The sequence below is a fragment of the Perca flavescens genome, chromosome 3, assembly GCF_004354835.1.
Source record: "Perca flavescens isolate YP-PL-M2 chromosome 3, PFLA_1.0, whole genome shotgun sequence".
NCBI lineage: Eukaryota > Metazoa > Chordata > Actinopteri > Perciformes > Percidae > Perca > Perca flavescens.
In genome coordinates this window covers 23,567,325-23,592,482 of record NC_041333.1, presented here as the reverse complement: position 1 = coordinate 23,592,482, position 25,158 = coordinate 23,567,325, and the positions used below count along the sequence as shown (strand labels likewise).

Sequence of the window (25,158 nt, the reverse complement as noted above, 5' to 3'; positions counted from 1 at the left end):
ACAATATGACAAAAATGTACAATATGACTTAATGCTTTAATGCTAATATTTAATACAATTGCTAACATTACCTGGACAAGCTTCTGCCATGTCATTCAGTCGTCTGTCCTACACGTGTCTAACAGAACAAATGCACTTCCATTTTAAAGGAAAACGCTGACTTATTGGGAATTTAGCTTATTCACCGTAACCCCCAGAGTTAGATAAGTCGATACATACCCTTCTCATCTCCGTGCGTGCTGTAAGGCTGTCTGACGGCTCCAGCGGCATCAGGCCAACACAGAACATGCAGGTGAATGGTTCCAGCAATCCTACTGCTCCGAATAAGTGACAAAATAACGCCAACATGTTACTATTTACATGTTGTGATTTGTAGAGACACAGCGTGTACAAAAAACAACGTAACATGAGACACAGCCACCTTCTATCCCTAAACAAACCAGGAACTATATTCTTAGGCGGAAGAATATAGTACTTTGGCGGAGTGATATGCTCGCAGCAAGCCTGTCTGAGAATATAGTTCCCGGCTTGTTTACGGTTAGAAGATGGCTGTGTCTCATGTTACGTTGTTTTGTGTACACGCTGTGACTCTACAAATCACAACATGTAAATAGGAACATGTTGGTGTTATTTTGTCACTTTTGTCACTTATTTAGAGCAGTAGGATTACTGGAACCATTCACCTGCAGGATCTGTGCTGGGCTAAGCTAATGCTGGAGCTGTCAGACAGCATTACAGCACGCACGGAGATGAGAAGGGTATGTATGGACTTGTCTAACTCTGGGGGTTACGGTGAATAAGCTAAAGTCCCAATAAGTCGGCGTGTTCCTTTAAGCAATATAAGCCGAGCTTGACACCGACCGTGTAAAGCCTTGCGCTTCATCAGCACTTTATGTCCTTAGCTGCGGCCGCACTGTACAATTATTTTGTGAAAAAAGTGGTGTTTCCAGAAAATAGTGGCATGTCTCAAGTTATTCACTATTCAGACTTGGAACTCAAGTGCTTTTCTCTTGCGTGATATCCACTGCTGCCTGAAGCTGCAGTAAGTCCAGCGCTTAAGTCTGAAGTTGTTGGCCTGACATACAGTAAGGCCTAAATATTGCAGTTAAGCATTTCTTCCAAGTCAGTTTTTTTTATAAATGCATTTGCTTGTGTTTCATTAAGTCGCAGTGCATAAATGTGAATGTGCATAGCAAAACAACACTCCCTACCTTTGCAAGATCACAGTTCACAAGTTCAGATTAAAGCAGGTAGAAATTAACCACATATAGCCGACAACATGCTCACTCATATGGAGCGGTCTAACCCGCACTCCCTTGTTATTGTTCTTGGTGACTTCAACAAAGTTGAATGAACTCAAATACAGACAGTTTATTAAATGTCCAATCAGAGAGGAGAATATTTTGGATCACTGTTACACTACAGTCAGCAATGCATACCACGCTGTCCCCTGCGCTGCCCGGGAACACTGACCACGTCATGGTCCACCTGATTCCCTCATACAGGCAAAAATGTAAACTTTATAAACTTGTTGTGAGGACATCTAAGAAGTGGACCAGTGAAGTTGTGGCGGATCTTCAGGCATGTTTGGACTATACAGACTGAGATGTTTTCAGGACTGCTACCAACAGTCTGGATGAGTACACAGAGCGTACTATCACGCACCACATTGAGGTACAGCAAAGACAAGCCCTGGTTCCCAGCTAGCCAGTCTATGTCGACTACGTTTAATTTACGGGATAGTTCCGGTGCCGCCAGAAGTTCTGGCTTCAGACAGATCACCAACTACAAACCTAAGGCCCCCGACTCAATCAACGACCTGCGCCGGGCATACGACCTCAACAACTTTTACTGTCATTTTGAAAGACAAGGCAGTCCTGTTACCATCCCCTGTGACTCCATTCACCAGTTCCAGCCCTCCAGCCCCACCTGCCCCGCCTCAACAGGGGCCAGGGCCTGTTCATCCCTGTCCACCCCAGAGCCCCCCATGCCCCCCTCCACAACAACGACCCTCTCCCTCCAGGAGAGACAAGTTAACAGAACTTTCAAAAAACAGAACCGCCGCAAAGCAGATTCAAGAGGTTTATTGTCATATGCACAGTAAAGACAACTTACAACATGCAATGAAAAGCTTGCTTTGCCAATATTGTGTGGTTATGAAGTCTTTTGAGCGCCCCACTCCAGGGGTCTCATTTATAAATGTGGCGTACAAACAAAACAAAAATGTGCGTTCCTCCACGCAAACTCTGACCCATGCGTACACACATTTTGGAGACAAAATAGGAATTGGCAACGCAGATGGTGAGGTGGTGAACTGAAGTCAGACTGCAGAAAGTAAATGGGAATAACGATTACTCGTTATATTTTCAAGTATTTATGCCTCACGCACATATATTTCACTCCACAGCATCCAAGTTACCATGAAGATTAAATCCAGCAGTGTTAGTTGACATTGTACTGAGTGATAACTGTTCCATAAACACCTCCAACTCAAATCTTAAATAAAAATTCCTTCTTAATATTTAATCGGCGCTGTCTCATCGTCACATTGTCTGCTACGGACTGCAGGAGGAGGAGATGGCCCGACTGCATGGAATACAGGATAGCATCAAATACCCTAGCATTAGATAACACAGCGTAAATAACTAAATATCTGTCTTTAAATCTGTGCATATATCATCAAATGTCAAAGTCTGAAAATACAGCCGATCCATTTCATGAAGTGGCGTATGTATGACACGCGTGTTTTTGTCGTTATTTTCCGTGTTTTTGTCGCTTTTTTTTTTGTTACAAAAGCCTTTCCCTGTGTTCTTTTCCTAAACCCAACCTTTTTTTTTAACGCGTGTGACGTTGTTCTCGCAATAGTACGTCACATTCTCGCGATAACACGCAACGTGGCGACGCCATGTGGTGGGTATGTTTACATCTGCTGTATACAGCGTAGACATACACGTGGATAGCTGAAAATGCATACAGATAACACGCCATTTGGCTTTAGGAAAGTGGCGTGTATGTTTACACAAAGTCACGATGCCATGTTGAAATACAGCCGTTAAGCTCTCACGCAATCGTTACCCTTAATGTCCTCGTTATCAGTCCGAACTTTAATACTGTTTGTGACCAAACCTGCATGAAGAAAAGTGTGTTTGCCTGTTACACTATTACATTCTTTCATCTTCAAATTGTATCTCGTGGTGGGGGATACCACTAGTTAATGCTGTGATTTTGGCAAGGTGTTAACAATCACAAATTGTTGTAAACATCTAAATAGTGCAGTGACCCTCATGCACAATACTGCATGATGGCACTGCTGACCCTGCAGGAGGACTAACCCCCAATGGAAGAATCAGGAGAGAAAGAGACTTCAGGGACCAAGAAGATGACTGGCTAATATGCCGATTTAGAGTCCCTAAAGCTGTGCTCTTGGATCTATGTACTGAATTTGGTCCAGTAGAGAGGGCAACGCACCGGAACCGTGCCATCCCGGTCCATCCCGATCCATCCTGGTCCAAATACAGGTCCTCGCCACTCTGGGGGCAACCGGCTGTTTCCAGAGGGAAATGTTAGACAGCTGTCAGACAAGTGTTTTTTATTTTTATAAATATTATATATAATCTTCAACTTTATCACTAAAGCTTGTTTGGATATAATATATAGTTCTGTTAAATCTAGGTGTGGTATATTGAAGCTGTCCCCGAGTGCCGTAATGCCTGCCGTTTTGGACGGTATTATTAACATAGATATAGAACATATTGTTCTATATCTATGATTATTAATATAGGTAGTCTCGTTTACCTACACTGTGCAAGAACAGGCCAAAATTCTAATTCAATTTGCAGCAATTCATCAGCGTCTGAGAAGTTTTTTGCTTTTTCTCCGCCAGTCATGATTCGACGACAAAAGAACTGCCAGGGTCATTGACATACTGATCAGCATTCATAAGGTGCTTTGCATTGACTATTTATGGTTAAAAATGGGCGTGTACAGGGCGGGGTAAGACTCTTATCCCGCCCTGTACACTTAAGAGGCTGATTCACGTACGCACACTTGTGGGTAATCTGTGATTTATAAAGGGAACATTGCTTACAGATGTGCGTATGCACGGTATGCACTGTGGAGTCCTTTCACTTCCTGCTCTCCATCAACTCCCAGGACCTCAAGTTGGAGCTGAATATCAGCTCCCTCATCATCAAAAAAGACCAGCAGAGATATAGATACTTCCTGCGGCAGCTGATGAAGTTCAACCTGCCAAAGACAATGATGGTTTCTACACTGCCATCATTGAGTCCATCCTCACCTGCTCCATCACCATCTGGTAAGCTGCTGCCACCGCCAAGACAAGGGCAGACTACGGCATATTATCCACTCTGCTGAGAAGGTGTATGTCTGCAATCTGCCATTTCTCCAGGACTTGTACGCCTCCAGGACGCTGAGGCGAGCGGGAAAGATTGTAGCCGATCCCTTTCACCACGGTCACAAACTCTTTGAACCCCTCCCCTCTGGCAGGAGGCTCCAGTCCATCAGGACCAAAACCTTTCCTTCTGAATTCAGACTCATTAACAAAGCCCCGGACCCCCACTGACATAGACTCTTAATCAGAAATCCTGCACATTCTTTTGCACATCCCTCAACATTTTTGCCCATCCTGCACTAATCCATACAGCCTCTTTTTTCTTAAACAGTTATTTTATACATAGTTGTTTCTGTATTTATTGGTTGTTTATTTGATATTAATGTTTAACCCTCCTGTTGTCTTCGGGTCAAATTTGACCCATTTTCAAAAAATGTCTACAGTATATCAAAATTTTGGGTTTCTTTCAACCAAATTGCCAAAAATTAACATGGATGGTTCCATTTAATGCTCTTCTCAAGTAAAATGAAGGATCAGTACACTACTTTTATTGAATTTTGGGTGTTTTATTCAATTTTATAGCATATTTCTGCTTTTTAAACAAAAACATTAGGTTTAGTGTCTATGAATTCCAAGAATAAGTGTAAAACTCATTGTATGAGTTGGTAGTAGTGGGAAAAAAGCGTCAAACGTAAAAGTGACACAAATGTCGAAAAAAGGGTCAAAAACATAGAAAGAAAAGTTGAAAAAGCAACACAATGTCAAAAAAGCAACAAAAACATTGAAAAAACAACTTAAAAAAAAAAGTGTCAACATTTCTTTAGCCGGGAGGACAACACAAGGGTTAATATGACCCTTGTATTGCACCAACAACCAAGGCAAATTCCTTGTAAGTGTTACTTACTTGGCGATAAATCTTTTTCTGATTCTGATATTCTGCAAAAGGACTACTGTGTTTATTAAATGCTTGTTTACTAATTAGTTTTTTTAATTGCTGTATAAACATTGTACCATAACTGTCAATGTAAAAATGGACAGACTGTGAAAGGAGGAAACGATACAGCAGCTATTTTGTGTCAGACACATAATAAAGACAATGGTTTTCCTTGAGCACAAACTTCCTCATACTCCCTTCTTCTCAACACACTCCCCTTTCTCATTTTCAACTACTTTCTTGTGTCTCAATTTCCCACCTTGTTTGTTTTTTTTTGTTTAGTTTTTTCATCCTACTGTACGTCTCACTCTTCCTCCTCACCTCTTTTATGAGCTACTCTCATGTCTAGAACTTCTGTCTTTCTTTGGTCCTCCTCCACCTCTTTTTGTTTCTCCTTCCAATCTTCTCACTCTCGTAGATGGATTCATTTGGTGTAGGGTTTCCTCCATTGCTCAAGTGTGAAGTAACAATGTGATAGAAGCCTGGCTTTGAGCTGGCGTTATGTGCAGGCACGCTTTTGTTAAAGTGGTGATAGAATGCAAAACCGTTTTTACCTTGTCATAGTTGAAAAATGACAGTTTGGAGGGTAAATAAGACATACATAGAACCTCAAAATCCCATTGACACCTCTTTCCTCTGCAAATCTCACAATTTGAAACTGCTGCTAAAAACGGGCGAATCTCAACAAAGCTAAAAGTTGACCTCAACTCCTAGTCTTTGTCACGCCCCAACATTTACATAGGCTACTCCACTGACCTGAGGTCAGCTTAGTCTTATGAATCTAGGTCATGCAGATCTCAGAAATGTTACACATTGTTCATCCACTATTTAATTACTAAATTCACTTCTGAGAATTTTTTAATGCGAGAAATCAACTATGTAAAGGTCAAATATGGGCCGTTTTACGAAAATGTATGGCTAATTTGTCTGACTGTGTGTCACAGTTCAGCAGGAGCTCAGCAGGAGCTCAGCAGGCTAACGTGACAGCGGCCGGTGCTGCCTCGCCGCCCGGCGTGTCCTCATTCACAGACCCCGGCTCTCTGTGAGCTAGATGGATCTCCGTCACGACCGGAAGCCCACGGTGCTCCATAACCACGCAAAGTCACTGTTTCTGGGTTACTGGACTACCAAATGCCAAGGCGCTGACGGAGCTACAGGGCCTGCAGCTAGCCGCGATCTTTACCCATAGGATTTAAGGGACACTAGCAGCTAACGAAACCCCTCATATTCACAAAAATTACATTACATTGAAATCGGACACAAGCGTTAGCTTTGTAAGACCTTAGTGTAGCTGTAATATAAGTGGCGTGACGAAATTCAAACTGTAAATATATTATAGTTATGCTGAAAGTGTAGCTAGCTAGCTAGCCGCAATCTTTAGCTACCCATAGGATTGAATGGACACTAGCAGCTAACGAAACCACTCAGATTCACAAAAATACATTAAATTGAAATCGGACACAAGTGTTAGCTTTATAAGACCTTAGTGTAGCTGTAATATAAGTGGCGTGATGAAATTCAAACTGTAAATATACTATAGTTATGCCGGCAGCCGGCCAGCTCCGCGGAGCCCCAGTTGTCCAGTAACCCAGAAACTGTGACTTTTTCCTGGGTATGGAGCACAGCGGGGCTGCCGCTGTCTCGTCAGACTGTGTGGACCTCCTGAAGTCCAACACGTCTTACCAAATTTAAAACGGCCCATATTTGGCCCATATAGTAGATTTCTCGCATAAAAAAGTCTCAGAAGTGAATTTAGTAACGAAACATTGCAGTGTCTGAAATATGAAACCTGCTGTCTCGTCTCCAATGTTTGTGTATGTGGTTCCTCAACCAATCAGTGCGCAGCTCATCTAAATATTTATGAGCATACCATATTTGGAAGAAAAGCTCTCGTTCGCAACAGGTCCAAAACATAGGGATGCATAAGGGCCTATAAAATAGCAACCGGGCAATTTTCAGCCCAATCAATGTTACATACCCTATTAGGAGACCTTAAGGAACAGTGTGAAATACCATATATAATCATTCTATCACCCCTTTAACTTTTACAGCATCTTCATCGTGTCAAGTAAACTTAAAGCTGTGTGTGTGTGTGTGTGTGTGTGTGTGTGTGTGTGTGTGTGTGTGTGTGTGTGTGTGTGTGTGTGTGTGTGTGTGTGTGTGTGTGTGTGTGTGTGTGTGTGTGTGTGTGTGCGTGTGTGTGTGTCTGTGAGAACAGTGCTGAGAGAGGAGCTGAGGCATTCCAGTGTGGAGTTACAGAACATGAGAGAAGAGAAAGAGGGCCTAACTCAGCAGCTGATGTAAGTGTCTACAGCATGTTGTAAAACACACACACTGACACACACATATATGAAAAACATGCACAGATTGGGACACAGGTGGATTTTTGGATGTGAAATATGCTGGGTGGAGAACAGGTCACCGCAGGTCTTGGCTCTTTTTATAATTTTCCTCTACCAATCCAAACCTTCTGAACAGCTCCACTGGCACCGCCCAAACCAGGAAATGCTCACGTTCCACATAACAGGCCTGCTAAGCTGCAACAACAGAGGATTTTACTTGTATACACTCACACAAAGGTCTAGTCAGGGGTTTAGGACTTCAGAAAAACATATACCCCTGCTTTAGAAAAAAATGCTGATGACGAAGCTCTATCAGTTCAAACATTTTACAGCTCCTTTGAATTTTTTTTTTTTTTTTTTTTACATTTTACCTGGACCTGCAGACACAAATACACACACACACAACTACTGACACACACCCTGAAAACATACTGCACAAATGCACCTAAAGATTTTAAACACCTACATTTTCATTAGCCCCAGCATTTGTGAAGTTGTCATGTAAATTTGAGTAAAGCATATTTTTTAACCTCGCTAATGGCATGACTTTATGGATGGCAATGTCGGTCGGTATGTTGGTCCAGACTGAAATATCTCAACAGCTATTGGATAGACATTACAGTACAGACACTCTTGGTCCAAAGAGGATGAATCCTGAACTATTGGATTGATTGCCATGAAATTTGGTTCACATACTCATGTCACCCTCAGGATGAATTGTAATTGCTCAGGTCAAAAGTTTATTTTGTCTAATAATTTGGTTTATGACCAAATACCTGTCAAACTAATGACAGTCCCATCAGCCTAGGCTGTACTTTGTGTTGAGTACTAGTAGATTAGTAAGCATCTGCATGCTAAAGAGCATCACTAAGATGTGAACATGGTAAACATTATACCTGCTAAACATCAGCATGTTAGCATTGTCATTGTGAGCATGTTTAGTATCTAGCTCAAAGCACTGTTGTGCCTAATTACAGCTTCACAGAGTTGCTAGCATGGCTGAAGACTTTTGTTGTTTATTTTATGAGCGTCATAAATTATAACTATTAAATATTTAACATTTTACTCAAATATATATCACTCTTAAAAATCTCCTGTCTTTTGTGACCCTATGCTGGGTTCTGACTCCATGTTTCAAAAGCTGTTAAGTAAATTATGGCACAGCACATGGCAATCAAAATGTTTTTAGTTTGTGGAAAAATTTCAATGTACTTCTTAAAAACAGAAGTACTTACTCCATGGACACTGTATGCAGGGTTTTCTCTGTTAACGACTTGCTATCTACTGTTATCACAAGCAAAAGAATGTTGAGCTGGTCACTCTTTAGGTCAAGTTTAGCCATCCACTAAACATTTTTTTTTCTCTCTCCAAGAATTCCAAAGGGATAAATTATTCCATATTTGGTCCTCTTCTGACATTTGTTTGCACTGAACAGTGGCAACTTTTACAAATGTTTCCACATTCTGAGTTATAGTGTTATTTTTAATTAGTTTTTTAATCTTGTGAGTGACGTCATGATATTTGAAAAATACCACTTCAAACATGCACACACAGACACACACATGGGCAAACACCCACAGAAATAGACAAAAACACAGACATCCCCCTACACAAAGGGAGTAAATGTTTAAATGTTGCTGCTATCTGATAATCAAAATATTAAAGGACTACTTGACCTGACAATCTGCAGATGAAGCTCTCATTTGTGCACTACAGTAATGTTTCCTCGTTCTCCCTTTATCACATCCTCATCAGTCTCCCTTTCTCACTCTCAAATGTTTTTGTCATAAATCTTTGTTTTTGACCTTTAGAAATAACAGATTTTTTCCCCTCTCTCTCTCTCTCTCTCTCTCTCTCTCTCTCTCTCTCTCTCTCTCTCTCTCTCTCTCTCTCTCTCTCTCTCTCTCTCTCATCAGTTTCAAAGTGCTCAGTTACAGGAGAGACTATGCAGTGTGTGTGGTAGAGTCAAAAGTATGTGTACATACATGACTTTTTGTTAGAATCATTTTTTTCCTCCAATCTGTTTATTAGATTTTCTGACGATAGAATCATTTTAAATTGAGGTTAAATTATAATTACGAGGTTAAAACGATGTTTTCAGTCATGCGACCCATCCAGACATATAGGAGGAGGAGAAGGCGGGTGTACTCAAGGCTGTGTGTGTGTGTGTGTGTGTGTGTGTGTGAGCAGCTCAACTCAGCTGTCTAATATGCACACAGAAGCACTGTACAATATTTAATCTCAACTGTAGGCCAATGTTATCCAAAGGACAATATTTTTTAACAACAATTTCTAATTTAATATTTTTACATAAATTGTTTGTAAGGGTAATCTGTTGAAATGCAGTTTTAATCAGAGTCATGTCAATTTCATTTATTTAGCATAAAGTCACACTTTAGGGCCCTTGCACTTTGAATCAAAAATGTTCATCCAAAATGTATTTAAAAAAAACTAGTTTAACAACACCCCTCTAGCTTTAGATCTTGGGTTCTGATAATAATTACAATTTAAGGTACATAAAAGGTAAAGTATAATGTAAAGTACAGGCTAATATTGAGAAAATATTAGATGTAATAATTTTAATTAATTTTGAGTTTCAGGCAAAAAGGAAAATTATGACAATCACAAAATGCAATGGCGGAGGACATGGAGTTTAGAAGTACAGTGGCAATACCACACTGTAAAAATACTCAGTTAAAAGTTAAAGGGGTGACAGAATGAAAAAACGATTTTACCTTGTCATAGTTGAATAATGACAGTTTAGTGGGTAACTAGGACATACATAGAACCTCTAAATCCCATTGACACCTCTTTCCTCTGCAAATCTCACAATTTGAAACTGCCTCTGAAAACGGGCAAATCTCAACGAGCCGCCTAGTTGACGTTAACTTGGCGGCTCCTCCTCATTTGGCTCTAGTCTCTCTCTTTGTCACGCCCCAACATTTACATAGGCTACACAACTGATCTGAGATCAGTTAGTCTTCTGACTCTAGGTCGTGCAGATCTCAGAAACTGTATACATTGTTCATCTGCTATTTTACCATTAAATTCACTTCTGAGACTTTTTTTATGCGAGAAATCAACTATGTAGAGGTCAAATATGGGCCGTTTTACGAAAATTGATGTCTAATTGCAAATTTTGTCCGACTGTGGGTCGGAGTTCAGCAGCCGGTGCTGCCTGTGAAGCTGCCTCGCCACCTGGCCTACCTTCCTTCACAGACCCCGGCCTGCTGTGAGGTAGATTGAGCTCCGTCACAGCTGGCAGCCCACGGTGCTCCATACCCGCGCAAAGTCACCGTTTTTTGGGTTAATGGACTACCAAACGCCGCTGTCCTGACAGAGCTCCAGGGCCTGCAGCTCCCCTCTTCCTGCTAAATGCCTGGTGTGTGTGAGTGAGAGCGCGGTCATCGAGCTTGTTACGCCAGCAATCTCTTAGCACAGGTTCCAGTTAATCTTATAATGTGTGTAATTATAATGTGTTGAGTTATTTAAACAAACGATCGGTGAAATAAAGGCCTCTTGTCCGCGAGTCTCATTGATAGAGCCTGCGGCTGGATGTAGCTCTATCAATGAGAGCTAGCTAGCTAGCCTCCTCTTAGAATTCCTCTGAAATTCACAAAAAATTATAAAATTGAAATCGGACACCAATGTTAGCTTTATAAGACCTTGGGGTAGAGGTTATATAAGTGCTGTGACGAAATTCAAACTGTAAATATACTCTAATTATGCCGAAAATGAAGCTAACTAGCCGCAATCTGTACACATAGGATTGAAGGGACAGTCGCAGCTAACGAAACCCCTAGTGTTCACAAAAATTCATTAAATTGAAATCTGACACCATTGTTAGCTTTATAAGACCTTGGGATAGCTGTGATATAAGTGCCGTGACAAAATTCAAACTGTAAATATATTATAATTATGCCGGCAGCCGGCTGCGGAGCCCCGTAGTGCAGTAATCCACAAAGGGTGACTTTGCCCTGGGTATGGAGCCCAGCAGGCTGCCGCTTTCTCGTCAGACTGTGTGGAGCTCCTAAAGTCCGACACGTCTTACCAAATTTGCAATTTGCCATAAATTTTCGTAAAACTGCCCATATTTGAGCTTTATATAGTTGATTTCTCGCATAAAAAAGTCTCAGAAGTGAATTTGGTAACAAAACATTGCAGTGTCTGGAATATGAGATTTTGCTCAACCAATCAGCGCGCGTCTCTAATGTGTGTGTATGGGGATTCGCTCAACTAATCAGCGCGCAGCTCATCTAAATATTCATGAGCATACCATATTTGGAAGAAAAGCTCTTGTTACAAATAGGGCCAAAACACAGGGATGCATAAGGGCCAATAAAATATCAACCAGGCCATTTTCAGCCCAACCTAATCTCCTAATGGGGTTACATACCCCATTAGGAGACCATAAGGAACAGTGTGAAATACCCTATATAATCATTCTATCACCCCTTTAAAGTGCAGTGTGTGCGTGTGTGTGTGCGCGTGTGTGTGTGTATCCTTCCAGTTTTACCATGCATTAAATCAGCTCCAGAGCTTCACAAACCTGTGATGCTCACTCAAGATCCAAAAGTACCAGTTTGTTTGTGTGCAAAAGGTGTTGCCATGACAGCTGCCCAGCCTTTGACCCCCACCTCCATCAAACATCAGTGTTCCACACCTGTTGTGTTTCTGTGGCGCCAGCTCCATTGCCTTGGAAACGCACATACACACATAATTCAGGGGCAGTCTAAGGACAGTGAGCGGCTGTGGAATCCTTCTGATCCTAGCATGCAATCTTATCAGCATGCCAGAGAGACACTCAATGGCAGCTAGTTTTGTCATGACACAGACAGACAGACAGACAGACAGACAGACAGACAGACACACACACACACACACACACATAGACGTACACTTACTTACTGACACACCTTGTTTTCAATCTTGATTGTACACCTGACTGTTCCTGTATTCACAATATTTGTACAACAACTTCCTTGTCATGTGAATAGTAGTAGTTGTGAAGCTTGTATGATGTGATGATCACCTTTTGCTGTTACCTGACTTAGAACTGATACCATTGGCCACTGAACAAGTCCATGATGATGGACTGTTAGAGTATGCACTTTCCCCTAGGGCACTTTGACAGCATTTGTGAAAAAGGATCACAGAGAGCGTCACAAACTCCCTCCTGTAACGTCTGGATGACATGTACGTCAAAGGTGTTGGGAAGCTTCCTGCTGCATTGGGATTGGCAGGAGACGTTGAGCTCATCCTTTCATCAGAGGATGAACACATGGATCATCCAACACAGACGCGGGCCAGGTTGAAAGGATGGATTAGAGGGAAGAGAGGGATAGATGAAAGACAGGATGGATGCGCTGAGCAAGGGGGGAAGATGAAAGAGTGGATGATGGAATGAGTGAAGGTCAAGAGAGAGAGAGCAAAGGATAGATGTGATTGATGTGATACAGCTTGTTTTCATAAGGCTGATGCGCCTGTGCATGCACAGTGTGTCTCGGCAGTAAAATAACTATTGATCCCAGGGTTTATCCAAGGACCTCATTTCCCACAAGATCTTGCTCTGCCATTTGCCTGACGCACACCCACTCCCTCACCCTGTTTATCTATTAGATAAAGTTGGTCACAGCCCTTCAGGTAGGAGGATGTCTTTTTTTTTTCCTCCTCTTTCTCAGATTCAAAAATAAATCTCACCCTCTTGTTTCTCTCTCTCTCTCTTCCTCTGGGCTCTGTTATCATGTGAGCACATGCCGCACAAGAAATGGTATTTTCCTGAAATGCAGAGAGGCTTTTCCCTCTAATATGGCTGTTTGATATTTGGTGACTTGCCATACACCACAATGGGAGGAGAGGAGAGGCAGGGTGTTACTGGTACATTACAATTTCAGTGTCAAGATTCACCATGTTTTTCGCCGTCTGCCACCCATCTGCTCGGACTAGATCAACAGCAAAGTATGCTCAGGTTTTTTTCACTTTGATTTGTAGAGTTTTGCTTGTCTGTTTCACAATTGTTTTTTAACAGGCTGACACATCATTAATGCTTGATTCTTATCAGCATCTGTCACTTACAACTGCGGATTAATTCTCCGCACAGCCAGCTGAAGGCAGCAGGTATGCGTTCCATCTGCAGTCTGTAATTTGAGTGACGTGCGTTGTCAAGCTGTGATTGACTGTGGTTACCTTGGCTAAGTCTTGTGCAACCAGCACACTTCACTCCTAAACACTACTGGAATTGATTATGATTCATTATTCTACATGGTTCCTTTATGCAGTGCAAGTTATTACAAGTGGAGACAGTGACGTCTTTAGGTCACATTGTACTTACATTTCATGGAAATCCAAAAGACAATTTTACACTGAAACACCTCAGGAACCCTTGGGTTGTCTTTGTAACCTGCCCCCAACATGCCTGCTGATAATATATGATAATAGATTCTTCTTAGTCTCACCTTGTTTCCATGGGCACACTGGGTACATCACATGCCTGCAGCCACACAAACACCCAAAGTGCTTTGCCGCTCCTTCGGTGCACTGTGCACTTGACTGCACTTTGAACCCTGCCCTAGGCCTTGCAATAATTCAAAACACCACCTCCTGTTTTACATTTCTATTTTTCTCCACTCCCTTTTCACCTCTGACAAAAAAAAAAAGCCAGAAACAGGAGACCAGCTGATAAAGAATAGTGGAACCAGCAGCTGGTAGTCAGATAATGTCATATCTGACTGTGAAGACAGAAAGAGGGGCAAGACAGAGAAAGACGAAGGACAGTGGGCTGTAAAGTATGAACAGTATGCTGTTACTAAATACGCAGAATGTAGGAGCACTCAGGGGCCTGCTCTAAATCACCAGTAGCTGTAACAGCATGGGAGGAAAAGAGGGTTAGAGAGAGAGAGAGAGAGAGAGGAAATGGGATGGAGATGTGTGATGAGAGGTACAAAGAGAGGGAGGCTGATAACTGGTGCCAAACAGATGAGTGTATTACTTGGATTTTGTTTGTGTGCATCTGGGCCTGTGTCTCTATTTGTACTTCTGTCTGTCTGTGGCTCACATATTTATCTTTTAAAATTTCAAAATATTGCTATTAATATTTGATTTCCAAATATATGTGGCTTCCAGCACCAGAATGTTTAGTTATCCACTTTAAAGGAACAAAAGCCAGCCAGCCTATCGGTATCTGGTACCAAGCAGATATAATAAATTATTAATAGATTGATGAGCCGTACTGGCTGTTTCACTGAATCCACTTTAGTGAAATGTACAAATAATTCCACACAGTTGCCAGAAAAGTCTGTTGTAGATTGGCAGTAAAAACAGGCTGTCTGCCTTTGAGCTCAGACGTGCAAGCCCTCTCACTCTGTATCCTCATTGCGTGTGGCTGCAAGGTCACAGGGCTAGACAGCCAGCTACCCACACACACACACACACACACACACACACACACACACACACACAACACATTAACTGATCATGCCGCCAGAGAGGGGATTAGGCTGGGAAGCTGACAGGGTTAGGAGGGATAGGATAAGTGTGTGTGTGTGTGTGTGTGTGTGTGTGTGTACCCACACAGTGTGTGCACATTAGGCGGGAGTACCACATACTGTCGTGGCACGCAGAATTGGAATTAAAACTGATTTCCAATTTACTTTCTCAAGAGCGAGGCAGCAGCTGCACATGGAGGAAGAGGTGATTTCAAAAACATAGCCGCACACATAGCTTATTTACTTTGAATAGAACAACAAAAAAATAATCTAAATGACTCATGGAAAGCTGCTCATTTTTAAAATGACAACCAAAAGCATTTTGTAAGCAAAAAGACAGGAAGCTTTCTTGAACTTTTGCTGATCCCAGAGGGAGAGTTCATTGTGAAGCCTCTTCCACTTGGAGATTCAAGCGTAGGAGTACACAGATTAGCAGTTGTATGGATTTGCTATCTTGCTCAAGTACTTTTCAGTGACACTTGAAATTGTAAAAACATACTCCGGAGTAAATATATGTCCAACTGCCTGAATGTGAAATGTGGGTACAATAAATGTGAATTACATTTTAGGGAAAGAGGAATGGATTATTTTCAGTTATGTCAGTAGCACTACCCTTGTCAAACATTTACTGACTCAACAAATGGTGAAAATTGAGTGACCATGCCATGCACTTTGTGTCTCCAGGGAGCAGAGGATACAGTGTGAGCAGCAGCTGTCCCAACAGAAAGACGCTGAGAACGAGCACAGGGAAAAACTACTCAGGTATACTGAGCTCTCCTCTTTCTTTTTCTCTGCACTTTTGCTTTATCTCGCAATAAATTCCCGTTTCTTCCCTTCTCCAACTTTCCCTCAATCCCTGGACTCATCTCACTCACTGTCCTTCAAATCATCCTCCGCCTCTGCTTTATTTCTCCATCTCCTTCCTCCCAAAGAGAGGTGGGGATATTAGTGTCCGCTAAGATCTGCTCTAGGATCAGTTGAGGAGATCTTAGGCTCCATAAAGTGCTGGTGACACTTCAGAGTCTCGTGTGAGGCTGGCGCAACAGATGGAAGCACTCCTTTGTTGGCATGGAGTCATGTTTCACTCACTCACTCACTCATTCACTCACACACTCACTCACACACACACACACACACACACACAGAGGCACGCACATATTGTAGATATGCAGAGGCACTTCTATTGGAGTGCATCACTCTTATACACAGGCAGACAAGTGTGCATACATGCACAGAAAGACATTTACACACAGAGCCTCTCATCTTTCCATGCAGGCGCTAGATATATGTGTGGTGTGTATTTTTTCACATGGTATCTGCTGGTATTCTTTTTCTAAGCCACTGGCAGCCTGGTGTGTTCAATTACACTGTCGATTTATTTCCCTTCCCACACAGCAGTCTCTGATCTCACCCTCTGGCTCTTATACAGCTCAATATATGATTGCACTCCACTGGGGGGTTGGATTCTATTTCAGAAGGGATGGGAAGTCGGGGGGAGGGAGAAAGCCCCCCATAGCTCAGAGAAAATGTAATTGGAGACATCAATTCACCAAATTGTCTAATGGGTCCATGTCCATGGGTGCCTTAAGATAATGTTTATCTGGTCAACACGCTTTGGTTTCTACAGAGAAATCAATAAGTAGATGCTATCTAGTAGTTTCTGCTTTTGTGTTGATTGGGTTTTGAATCTTTCCAGTTTCACTTTGTTCAAGTGGTTTAAAATGGCTTTTTGTGAATGTCCCTTTAGTTTCTCTTCATATGTCGACCTAAAAACAGATATAAATTGCCAAAACACTGACTGTTAACATACTGGCATGTTACTTTATTACTGTAACTGCCTTTTCTCTCTTTGTCAGCCTCAGCCCATCTCCTTCTCCACTTGAACTCTCTTTCCAAAAACATTTTATCCCACCCCTCTATCTACGAAAAGAAGCGTTAATATCACACAGATACTGGCTTATATGTACACACATTCACTAAGTGTCCATAATCGGTTCCTTTTATGCATGTACATTATGCGTGCATAAGTGCGTTTTCACAGTACTACTTGACCTACCAAACTTCACTGTCAGAAGAATGCTGCAATGATTGGGTACTTGAGCTGTGTGGAAAACCTTGCCTGTGTGCAGAAAAAAAGAAAGGGTGTTTGACCCAGTTTTTGGTGTGTTTGTGTGTGTCAACCACCAGACTATAAGGAGCCTGATAGGGTTGGAGAATAAACGGCTTCTCTCTTATGTAACAGACTCTTGCTCTGACGCTTACACTCATCTGTTGTACTGTGAGTGTAGAGTTTATGTGTGCCTGCAGGTGTGTGTGTTTGTTCAAAACATGAATTCACATGCTCTACTGAATACATACAGATGACAAATTCCTCCTAGAATATTACAGTATGGACAGTAGCTCTGTGTTTGTGCTCATCTTCTGCATCTTTTCAACAGGTTAAAGGGAGAGTTGGAGGAGAAACATGAGAGGTGGTTGTCATGCCAACGAAGGTGTGACACCATACAGGGGCAGCTGGCGTCATGGCAGCAGAGAGAGGGACAAATGAGTCGGAACTACTGTGCAGCTGAAGAGGAAGTGACACGACTGAGGAATGCTCTGGAAATTGCCACACAGGAAACGAGAGAGCTGAGGAGAGAAAGGTCATGATTGTGATATCTGTTCTGTCTAATCGAGGATTCTCACTACCATATTCTATTCTAGATAGATAGATATAGATAGATAAATTAACTTTATTAATCCCAAACTGGGAAATTGCTGTGTTACAGCAGCAGGTATAAGACACACATCCATACAGAATTACAAGAAATAATAGATAAAATAAAATACCAGAACACCTCAAACATATACAAAGAAGGAATGAAAACACTGTTCAACATATATACAATTATAGAATAAAAATGTATAACAAACCTATATACATAGTATATACAGTATATATGTATGGAAAATATGGAATATATATAAAATATTAGCCTAAGTAAACATATGAATGTGCAATTTGTGCTATAGTGCAATATTGTAATGAGTGATGAGAGCGTTATCTCACACTTAGCGGTGAAATGTTGAAGAGTTTTATGGCTTGTGGTATAGATCACAAGCCATAATTCAACATTTCACCACTGAGTGTGAGTCTGATTCTCAAGGGATGGCTGTGGCTCAGTGGTAGAGCGGTCACCTGCCTATAGGAAGGTTGGTGGTTCAATCCCTGGCACTGCAGTCCCATGTCGAAGTGTCCGTGGGCAAGACACTGAACCCCATTAGGAACTGCGCCATCGGTGTGTAAATGTGCGTGAATGTTTATCTGATGCTCAGGTGGCACCTTGTATGGCAGCCTCGGCCACAGTGTATGAATGTGTGTGAATGGTTCCTGTACAATGTAAAAGCGCTTTGAGTAGTTGTTAAGACTAGAAAAGTGCTATATATTTAAAGTCCATTCTTTACTTATAATGTCAAAAATGCAGAAACAAATCTTGAACCTGGAAATGTGTATGAGTTGACTTTGCTGTACTTTGTCCCACAAAAAGCTAGTATTGGCTGTGTATGTTGTTGTACTGCTCACTGGGAGCCAGCTTCAGTGCATGGCTGTGCTTTGCTTTTCAACCACAGTAGAGGATGGATACCCGGCCGGTCCGGGTTCGGACAGATATTTAGAAATGATGTTCGGGTTCGGGTCGGGCTTGGTCACATCAGATAAGGCATTTGTTGTAAAATGGTGCTGCGGCTATTTTAAGAGAGCTCAGTGTGTGTGTGTGTGTGTGTGTGTGTGTGTGTGTGTGTGTGTGTGTGTGTGTGTGTGTGTGTGTGTGTGTGTGTGTGTGTGTGTGTGTGTGTGTGTGTGTGTGTGTGTGTGTGTGTGGAAAGTGGACAGAAGAGAGAAAGAGGAAGCAGACGTGTAGATACGACCGGAGCAGAGTTGGGGGAATAAGTTTAAAGGGGTGATAGAATGATTATATAGAGTATTTCACACTGTTCCTTATGGTCTCCTAATGGGGTATGTAACATTGGTTGGGCTGAAAATGGCCTGGTTGATATTTTATTGGCCCTTATGCATCCCTGTGTTTTGGCCCTATTTGTAACAAGAGCTTTTCTTCCAAATATGGTATGCTCGTGAATATTTAGATGAGCTGCGCGCTGATTGGTTGAGCAAATTGCCATACGCAGACATTAGAGATGCGCGCTGATTGGTTGAGCAAATCCCCAATACACACATTAGAAAAGCAACAGAATCTCATATTCCAGACACTGCAATGTTTCATTACCAAATTCACTTCTGAGACTTTTTTATGTGAGAAATCAACTATATAAAGCTCAAATATGGGCCGTTTTACCAAAATTGATGGCTAATTGCAAATATGGTAAGACGTATGGTAAGTGTCGGACTTCAGCGGCGGTGCTGCTGCCTCCCCGCCCGGCCTGCCTTCCTTCACAGACCCCGGCCTGCTGTGAGCTCCGTTAGGCTGGCAGCCCTGACAGAGCTCCAGTGCCCGCAACTCCCCTCTTCCTGCTAGCTAAATGGCCCGTTGTGTGAGATCGAGAGCGCGGTCAGCGCGCTTGTTACACCAGCAATCTCTTACCACATCTTACACACAATGTCACACCACTTAGCTATACAACATCTAAATGTCTTATAAAGCTAACAACGGTGTCCGATTTCAAGTTAATATTTGTGAAGTTTAGCTAGGTGTTTTGTTAGCTGCGACTGTCACTTAAATCCTATCTAAGTGTAGCTACAAATCACGGATAGTTAGCTTCATTTTTGGTCGTAATTCGAGTATATTTACAGTTTGAATTTCGTCACGCCACTTATACAACATCTAACTAAATGTTTTATAAAGCTAACAACGCTGTCCGATTTCAAGTTAATGAATATTTGTGAGCTGTAAGGGTTTCGTTAGCTGCGACTGTCCCTTCAATCCTAGCTGTGTGTGGCTACAAATCACGGATAGTTAGCTTCATTTTCTGCGTAATTCCGAGTATATTTACAGTTTGAATTTCGTCACGCCAGTTATACCACATCTAACTAAATGTCTTATAAAGCTAACAACGGTGTCCGATTTCAAGTTAATGAATTTTTGTGAATTCCAGAGGAATTCTAAGAGGAGGCTAGCTAGCTCCATCCAGCCGCAGGCTCTATCAATGAGACTTGCGGACAAGAGGCATGTATTTACCCAATCGTTTGTTTAAATAATTCAACACATTATAATTACACACATTAAAAGATTAACTGAAACCTGTGGTAAGAGATTGCTGGTGTAACAAGCTCGCTGACCGCGCTCTCACTCACATACACCGGGCATTTAGCTAGCAGGAAGAGGGGAGCTGCAGGCCCTGGAGCTCTGTCAGAGCAGGGGCATTTAGTTGTCTATTGTCTACCCCAAGAGACGGTGACTTTGCGCGGGTATGGAGTGCTGTGGGCTGCCGTGACGGAGCTCCAAGTACCTCATAGCAGGCCGGGGTCTGTGAAGGAAGGCAGGCTGGGCGGCGAGGCAGCAACACAGGCAGCACCGGCGCTGAACTCCAACACACAGTCGGACAAAATTTGCAATTAGCCATCCATTTTCGTAAAGCGGCCCATATTTGAGCTTTACATAGTTGATTTCTCGCATAAAAAAGTTTCAGAAGTGAATTTTGTAATGGAATAGCAGAGATCTGCGTGACCTAGCTAGATTCAGAAGACTACCTGATCTCAGGTCAGTTGTGTAGCCTATGTAAATGTTGGGGCGTGACCATTCTCTTAATACACCCATGGGCTGACAAAGGTTCCGGTTTTTGGGAGGTCGACGTCAACTTCCAGCTTTGTTGGGATTCGGGTTTTCAGCGGCAGTTTCAAAATATGAGATTTTCATAGTAAAGGGGTGTCAGTGGGACTTTGAGCTTCTATGTATGTCCTATTTAGCCACCAAACTGTCATATTCAACTATGACAGGGTGAAATCAATTTTGCATTCCATCACCCCTTTAAGTTTTGTACACAGTGTGTGCGGTGTGTGCGGTGTCCGAAATAAACCCCAGACTGAAAGCCAAGTTCATTCATTCGCTCACCAGAAATTTTAACCCTGACGTTATAAAATGAATAACGTTGGGGTTAAAATCCCTGGAGGTAACGAGTCTCCCCTGGTTTTCTGACCATGGTCGGAAACGAAGCAATCAGGAAAGGTTAACACATTGAACATTTAAAATTAAACAGCTTATTAACGTGCACTTATTGCCCCGTGTGCGCTCATCTGTTGACATTTCCGAATGCCTTCCTACAGTTGCTTAATAAAAGTGGGCTTTCCACACAAACAAACGTACATGTGTCATTAGTATGAGGAAAAAAATTTGATTTTAACTGTGTTGGACGCGGGCCGGGCTCAGACAGAAAAATGCGGCCCAATCCACACTCTAAACCACAGACTGATGGCTGTGCTAAATCCCTGGTTGGGAAATAGACGGTTTTGTTCTAATGTTAAATATTTACAACCCTTTTGTGTCTGAGAGGACTTGGGTTAGTAAAGGCAGGAATCCTGTGTAAGTGTTCTTGTCAATGCAAAACCAAGGGCCTACGTCTTTCTCTGAGTGCAGAGTGATTGGATCTAACAGAGTGTTGGGAGCTATGCCCAGTCTCTTATGTAAGGGTGTTACCTCTCCCTGTGTGGCCGGCTCACACTGCCCAGCACACTGCTCAATAACCTTGCATTTATGGGTGTTTATCCATGTCAATACTTTATCTAGTTTTTTGTAGACTACATGTCCCTGATTTGTGTCCACATGTCCTGTTTGCAGATTAAGTTAGACAGAGATCAAAGCTCAGGGATGTTACATTGTGCTATGTTTACCCCTTATCTGGAGCTTTAAGTCAAACAGAAGTTTAAACATACATTTTTGTAGTTAACACTAAAGTCTCTGAGCTAGAGTCCAATTCAAGTTTCAAGTCTCTGAGGTTACACAGGGAGGAGAATAACATCAAGCTCATCAGACATTTCCTAAAAATCCCGCATCTTGAGTCTTGAGTCGAGTCTGAAGTCTTTTGAATAAGAGTCTCAAGTCGAGTCTGAAGTCACTGTGTGTGCGACTTAAATGCGACTCAAGTCAGAGTCTCAAACTCAATCTCCACCCCATTTCTGACCGAAACATTCTTTCAAACGCGGCATAAAGATGATCTGTGTCATTGACAAGTTTGTGTGCCTTATCATTTATTTGCATCAAACTGTTATTTTCTATTCCTTTGAGGAGAGATGGTCTGAAAATCCTAATGCATTATATGGAGAACTGTACACAAAACTGAAAGATTAATCATACAATGTACAAGCAGAAACAAACACTTAAAAAGGTGACAGGATCATCAAAAAAGAAGCATGTGTAAATATTATCAGAGCTTTTTGTATCGTGACAGATAGAGATGTGATGTTGGCTCACTTACTTATCTATTCAACTACGGAAAGTGCTGCCGTGTAAAAATGGTTAATGCAATCTTACGTGTGTGTGTGTGTGTGTGTGTGTGTGTGTGTGTGTGTGTGTGTGTGTGTGTGTGTGTGTGTGTGTGAGAGAGAGAGAGAGAGAGAGAGAGAGAGGATTTTACACATACTTTACTCACTGACTGTTAAAGCTAAAAATGTCCTGTCTGCCTGTGTCACTGCATGTTATCTTTTAAAGGTCCCATGGCATGAAAATGTCACTTTATGAGGTTTTTTAACATTAATATGCGTTCCCCCAGTGGCTAGAAATGGCGATAGATGTAAACCGAGCCCTGGGTATCCTGCTCTGCCTTTGAGAAAAGGAAAGCTCAGATAGGCAGATCTGGAATCTGGTTACCTCCCCTTTCTCTGCTTTGCCCGCCCAGAGAATTTGGCCCACCCATGAGAGAGACACATCATGGCTTTCAAACGAGCAAAGTGGCAGTTGGTCAAGGCCACACCCCCACCCTCCACCTTGCCCCCCCCTCTCTCCTCCTCAATAGCTACACACACAGAAATTCCAAATCCTAAGGAAAGCTCATTGTGGGAATGGCTCTAGTGGCTGTAATTTTGCACCAAGGCTGAATTTCGGAAAGAGACTTCCAATACAGTATTAGGGGACCACTAAGGCCTATATAAAAGCATCCAAAGAGCACCATGTCATGGGACATTTAAAATGTGTGCAAGTCTGTAGTTGTGTCATAATATATGGATTGGTTTTTAGTTTTTTGCATGTCCTCTTCCACACTTACAAATGTTCATGGAAAGCCATATTTTCTTGAGTAGTCGTTTACTCCACAGCTGTCTCTCCAAGGGATAAATTCAAGACCCTGGCACTGAAAAAATGTGTACTGTATTTCAGGAGAACCAAATAGATGACAAATGTATATATTTGTATCTATATCATATAAGTTTATGGGACAATGCTGCAACCTATGGCCTTCATCATGGAGTTGGCCTCACATACATACACATACTCCTTCCAACATCTTGCATAAGAGAGTTTTCTTTTCTTTTTTTTAGGATTTCATAGGATTTTATGATTTTATGATTCATTTTTATAACCCCGGCAGATGTCTCTCCTGTGTGTGTGTGTGTGTGTGTGTGTGTGTGTGTGTGTGTGTGTGTGTGTGTGTGTGTGTGTGTGTGTGTGTTCATCATCAGTTCATCCATTCTTTACCATCAAAAGTTCCTTTATAATCAAACTTACCATCCTGTCCTTTCTATCCTGTTGGCAAGGAGAAACAGCAGTGAGCATAGCAAAATGAAATCAAAGTCTAATGATAGGTAAGGATTACAGGGCATTTGTGAAAATGTTCTTTGTTTTTAATTATTCAATTTAACTATCCTTTCAAAGGGTGTATAAATAATATTTTAATGAGCCAATTGATTCCTATCAATATATAACCCCAAAATATTTGAAATCTAAAACTCAGTGGTAGACTTGAAAGTGAAAGCTTGCCCCTCGAGGCTGAAATACTTAACTTTTGCAGTTGATTTCATTATTTGAATAAATATCAATGGCTTGATGGGACATAAAGAGACAGTTTCTCTGCGGCGTTTCCCCACCATTTTACACATTACACACAGGACCAAAATACACACACATGCACAAACAGGACCTACACATGCATCAATGCAGAGATGTCAGAGTGAGGGGGCTTCCCATTAAAGGTGCCTCAAACATTTGGGGGTTCTGTGCCTTGCTCAAGGGCACATCAGCAGGCAGTGCTGGCCTCTCCAGCTGCCAGTCCACATTCCGTACAGGTACTTGAACTGGTGACCCTCTGGTTCCCAAGCCAAGTATCTACCGACTGAGCTACTGCTGCCCCTCAGTGTGCGTGTGCGTGTTCATGTGCGTGTGCGCGTGCATGTGCGCGTGCGTGTGCGCGTGCGGTGTGCCTAAATGTCCTTTCTTCAGATGTTCAGAGAGAAAAAGGCTTGATCACTGACTTGACTGTACTCACTTTATGTCCAGACCACAAGTATTCACACATACGTACTCACACACACATCCCAAGTGTTTTTTGAGATTTGACTGCTTCCACTGACCTCCAGTGACCCATGAGAGGACACGCTGTTCCCTAAAGCGGTCTTTCATACGCACTCACACAGATTTATGCTACATTTATTTCCTATATGCTCCTGTGCTTCCTCTTACCAAGCCTCAAATATTAATCCTATCTGAATCTGTCTTTGTCCCTTTCTAACCCCTGTTATCTCATTCCCACATATACACACACCCAAATACACACTCCACCCTCTGTGCCACCCTGTCACTGCATATCGCCCTGTGCCAACCCTTCTGTTGCGTGATCTAACCAGAAAAGAACGTCATCTTTCCACCCCCGGGAACCCATTTATGCAATACCATTGTAACTGTGGTTAATTGTTTTGGAGAGATAAAATGTACATCACTTTTGTAATAAGCTTTTTGCAGGGTTATTTGTGGCCTTTAAAAGTGTTTGTCTCCAGTACTAGGATGTGGAAATAGAAAATATGTTTTTATTCCCCCTTCATGTCCATGTAATGTTTAATCTGCTTCATGCCTTTTGTTGCAGTCATGTGTCCACTATACCAGTGGTTCCCAACCTGGGGTCCGGGCACCC

General features: G+C 42.1%; 1 protein-coding gene across 3 annotated transcripts in view; it reads left to right on the top strand.

Moving 5' to 3' along the window:
* The window catches only part of lekr1 (Leucine-, glutamate- and lysine-rich protein 1), a 93,246-nt gene that overhangs the window by 43,859 nt on the left and 24,229 nt on the right, over nt 1-25,158 (top strand). For all 3 annotated transcript variants that reach the window (XM_028574174.1, XM_028574175.1, XM_028574176.1), the window contains 3 exons: nt 7,504-7,585; nt 15,796-15,873; nt 17,550-17,753. In XM_028574174.1, coding sequence (XP_028429975.1) covers nt 7,504-7,585; nt 15,796-15,873; nt 17,550-17,753 — 364 coding nt within the window. The remainder of the gene's footprint in view (nt 1-7,503; nt 7,586-15,795; nt 15,874-17,549; nt 17,754-25,158) is intronic.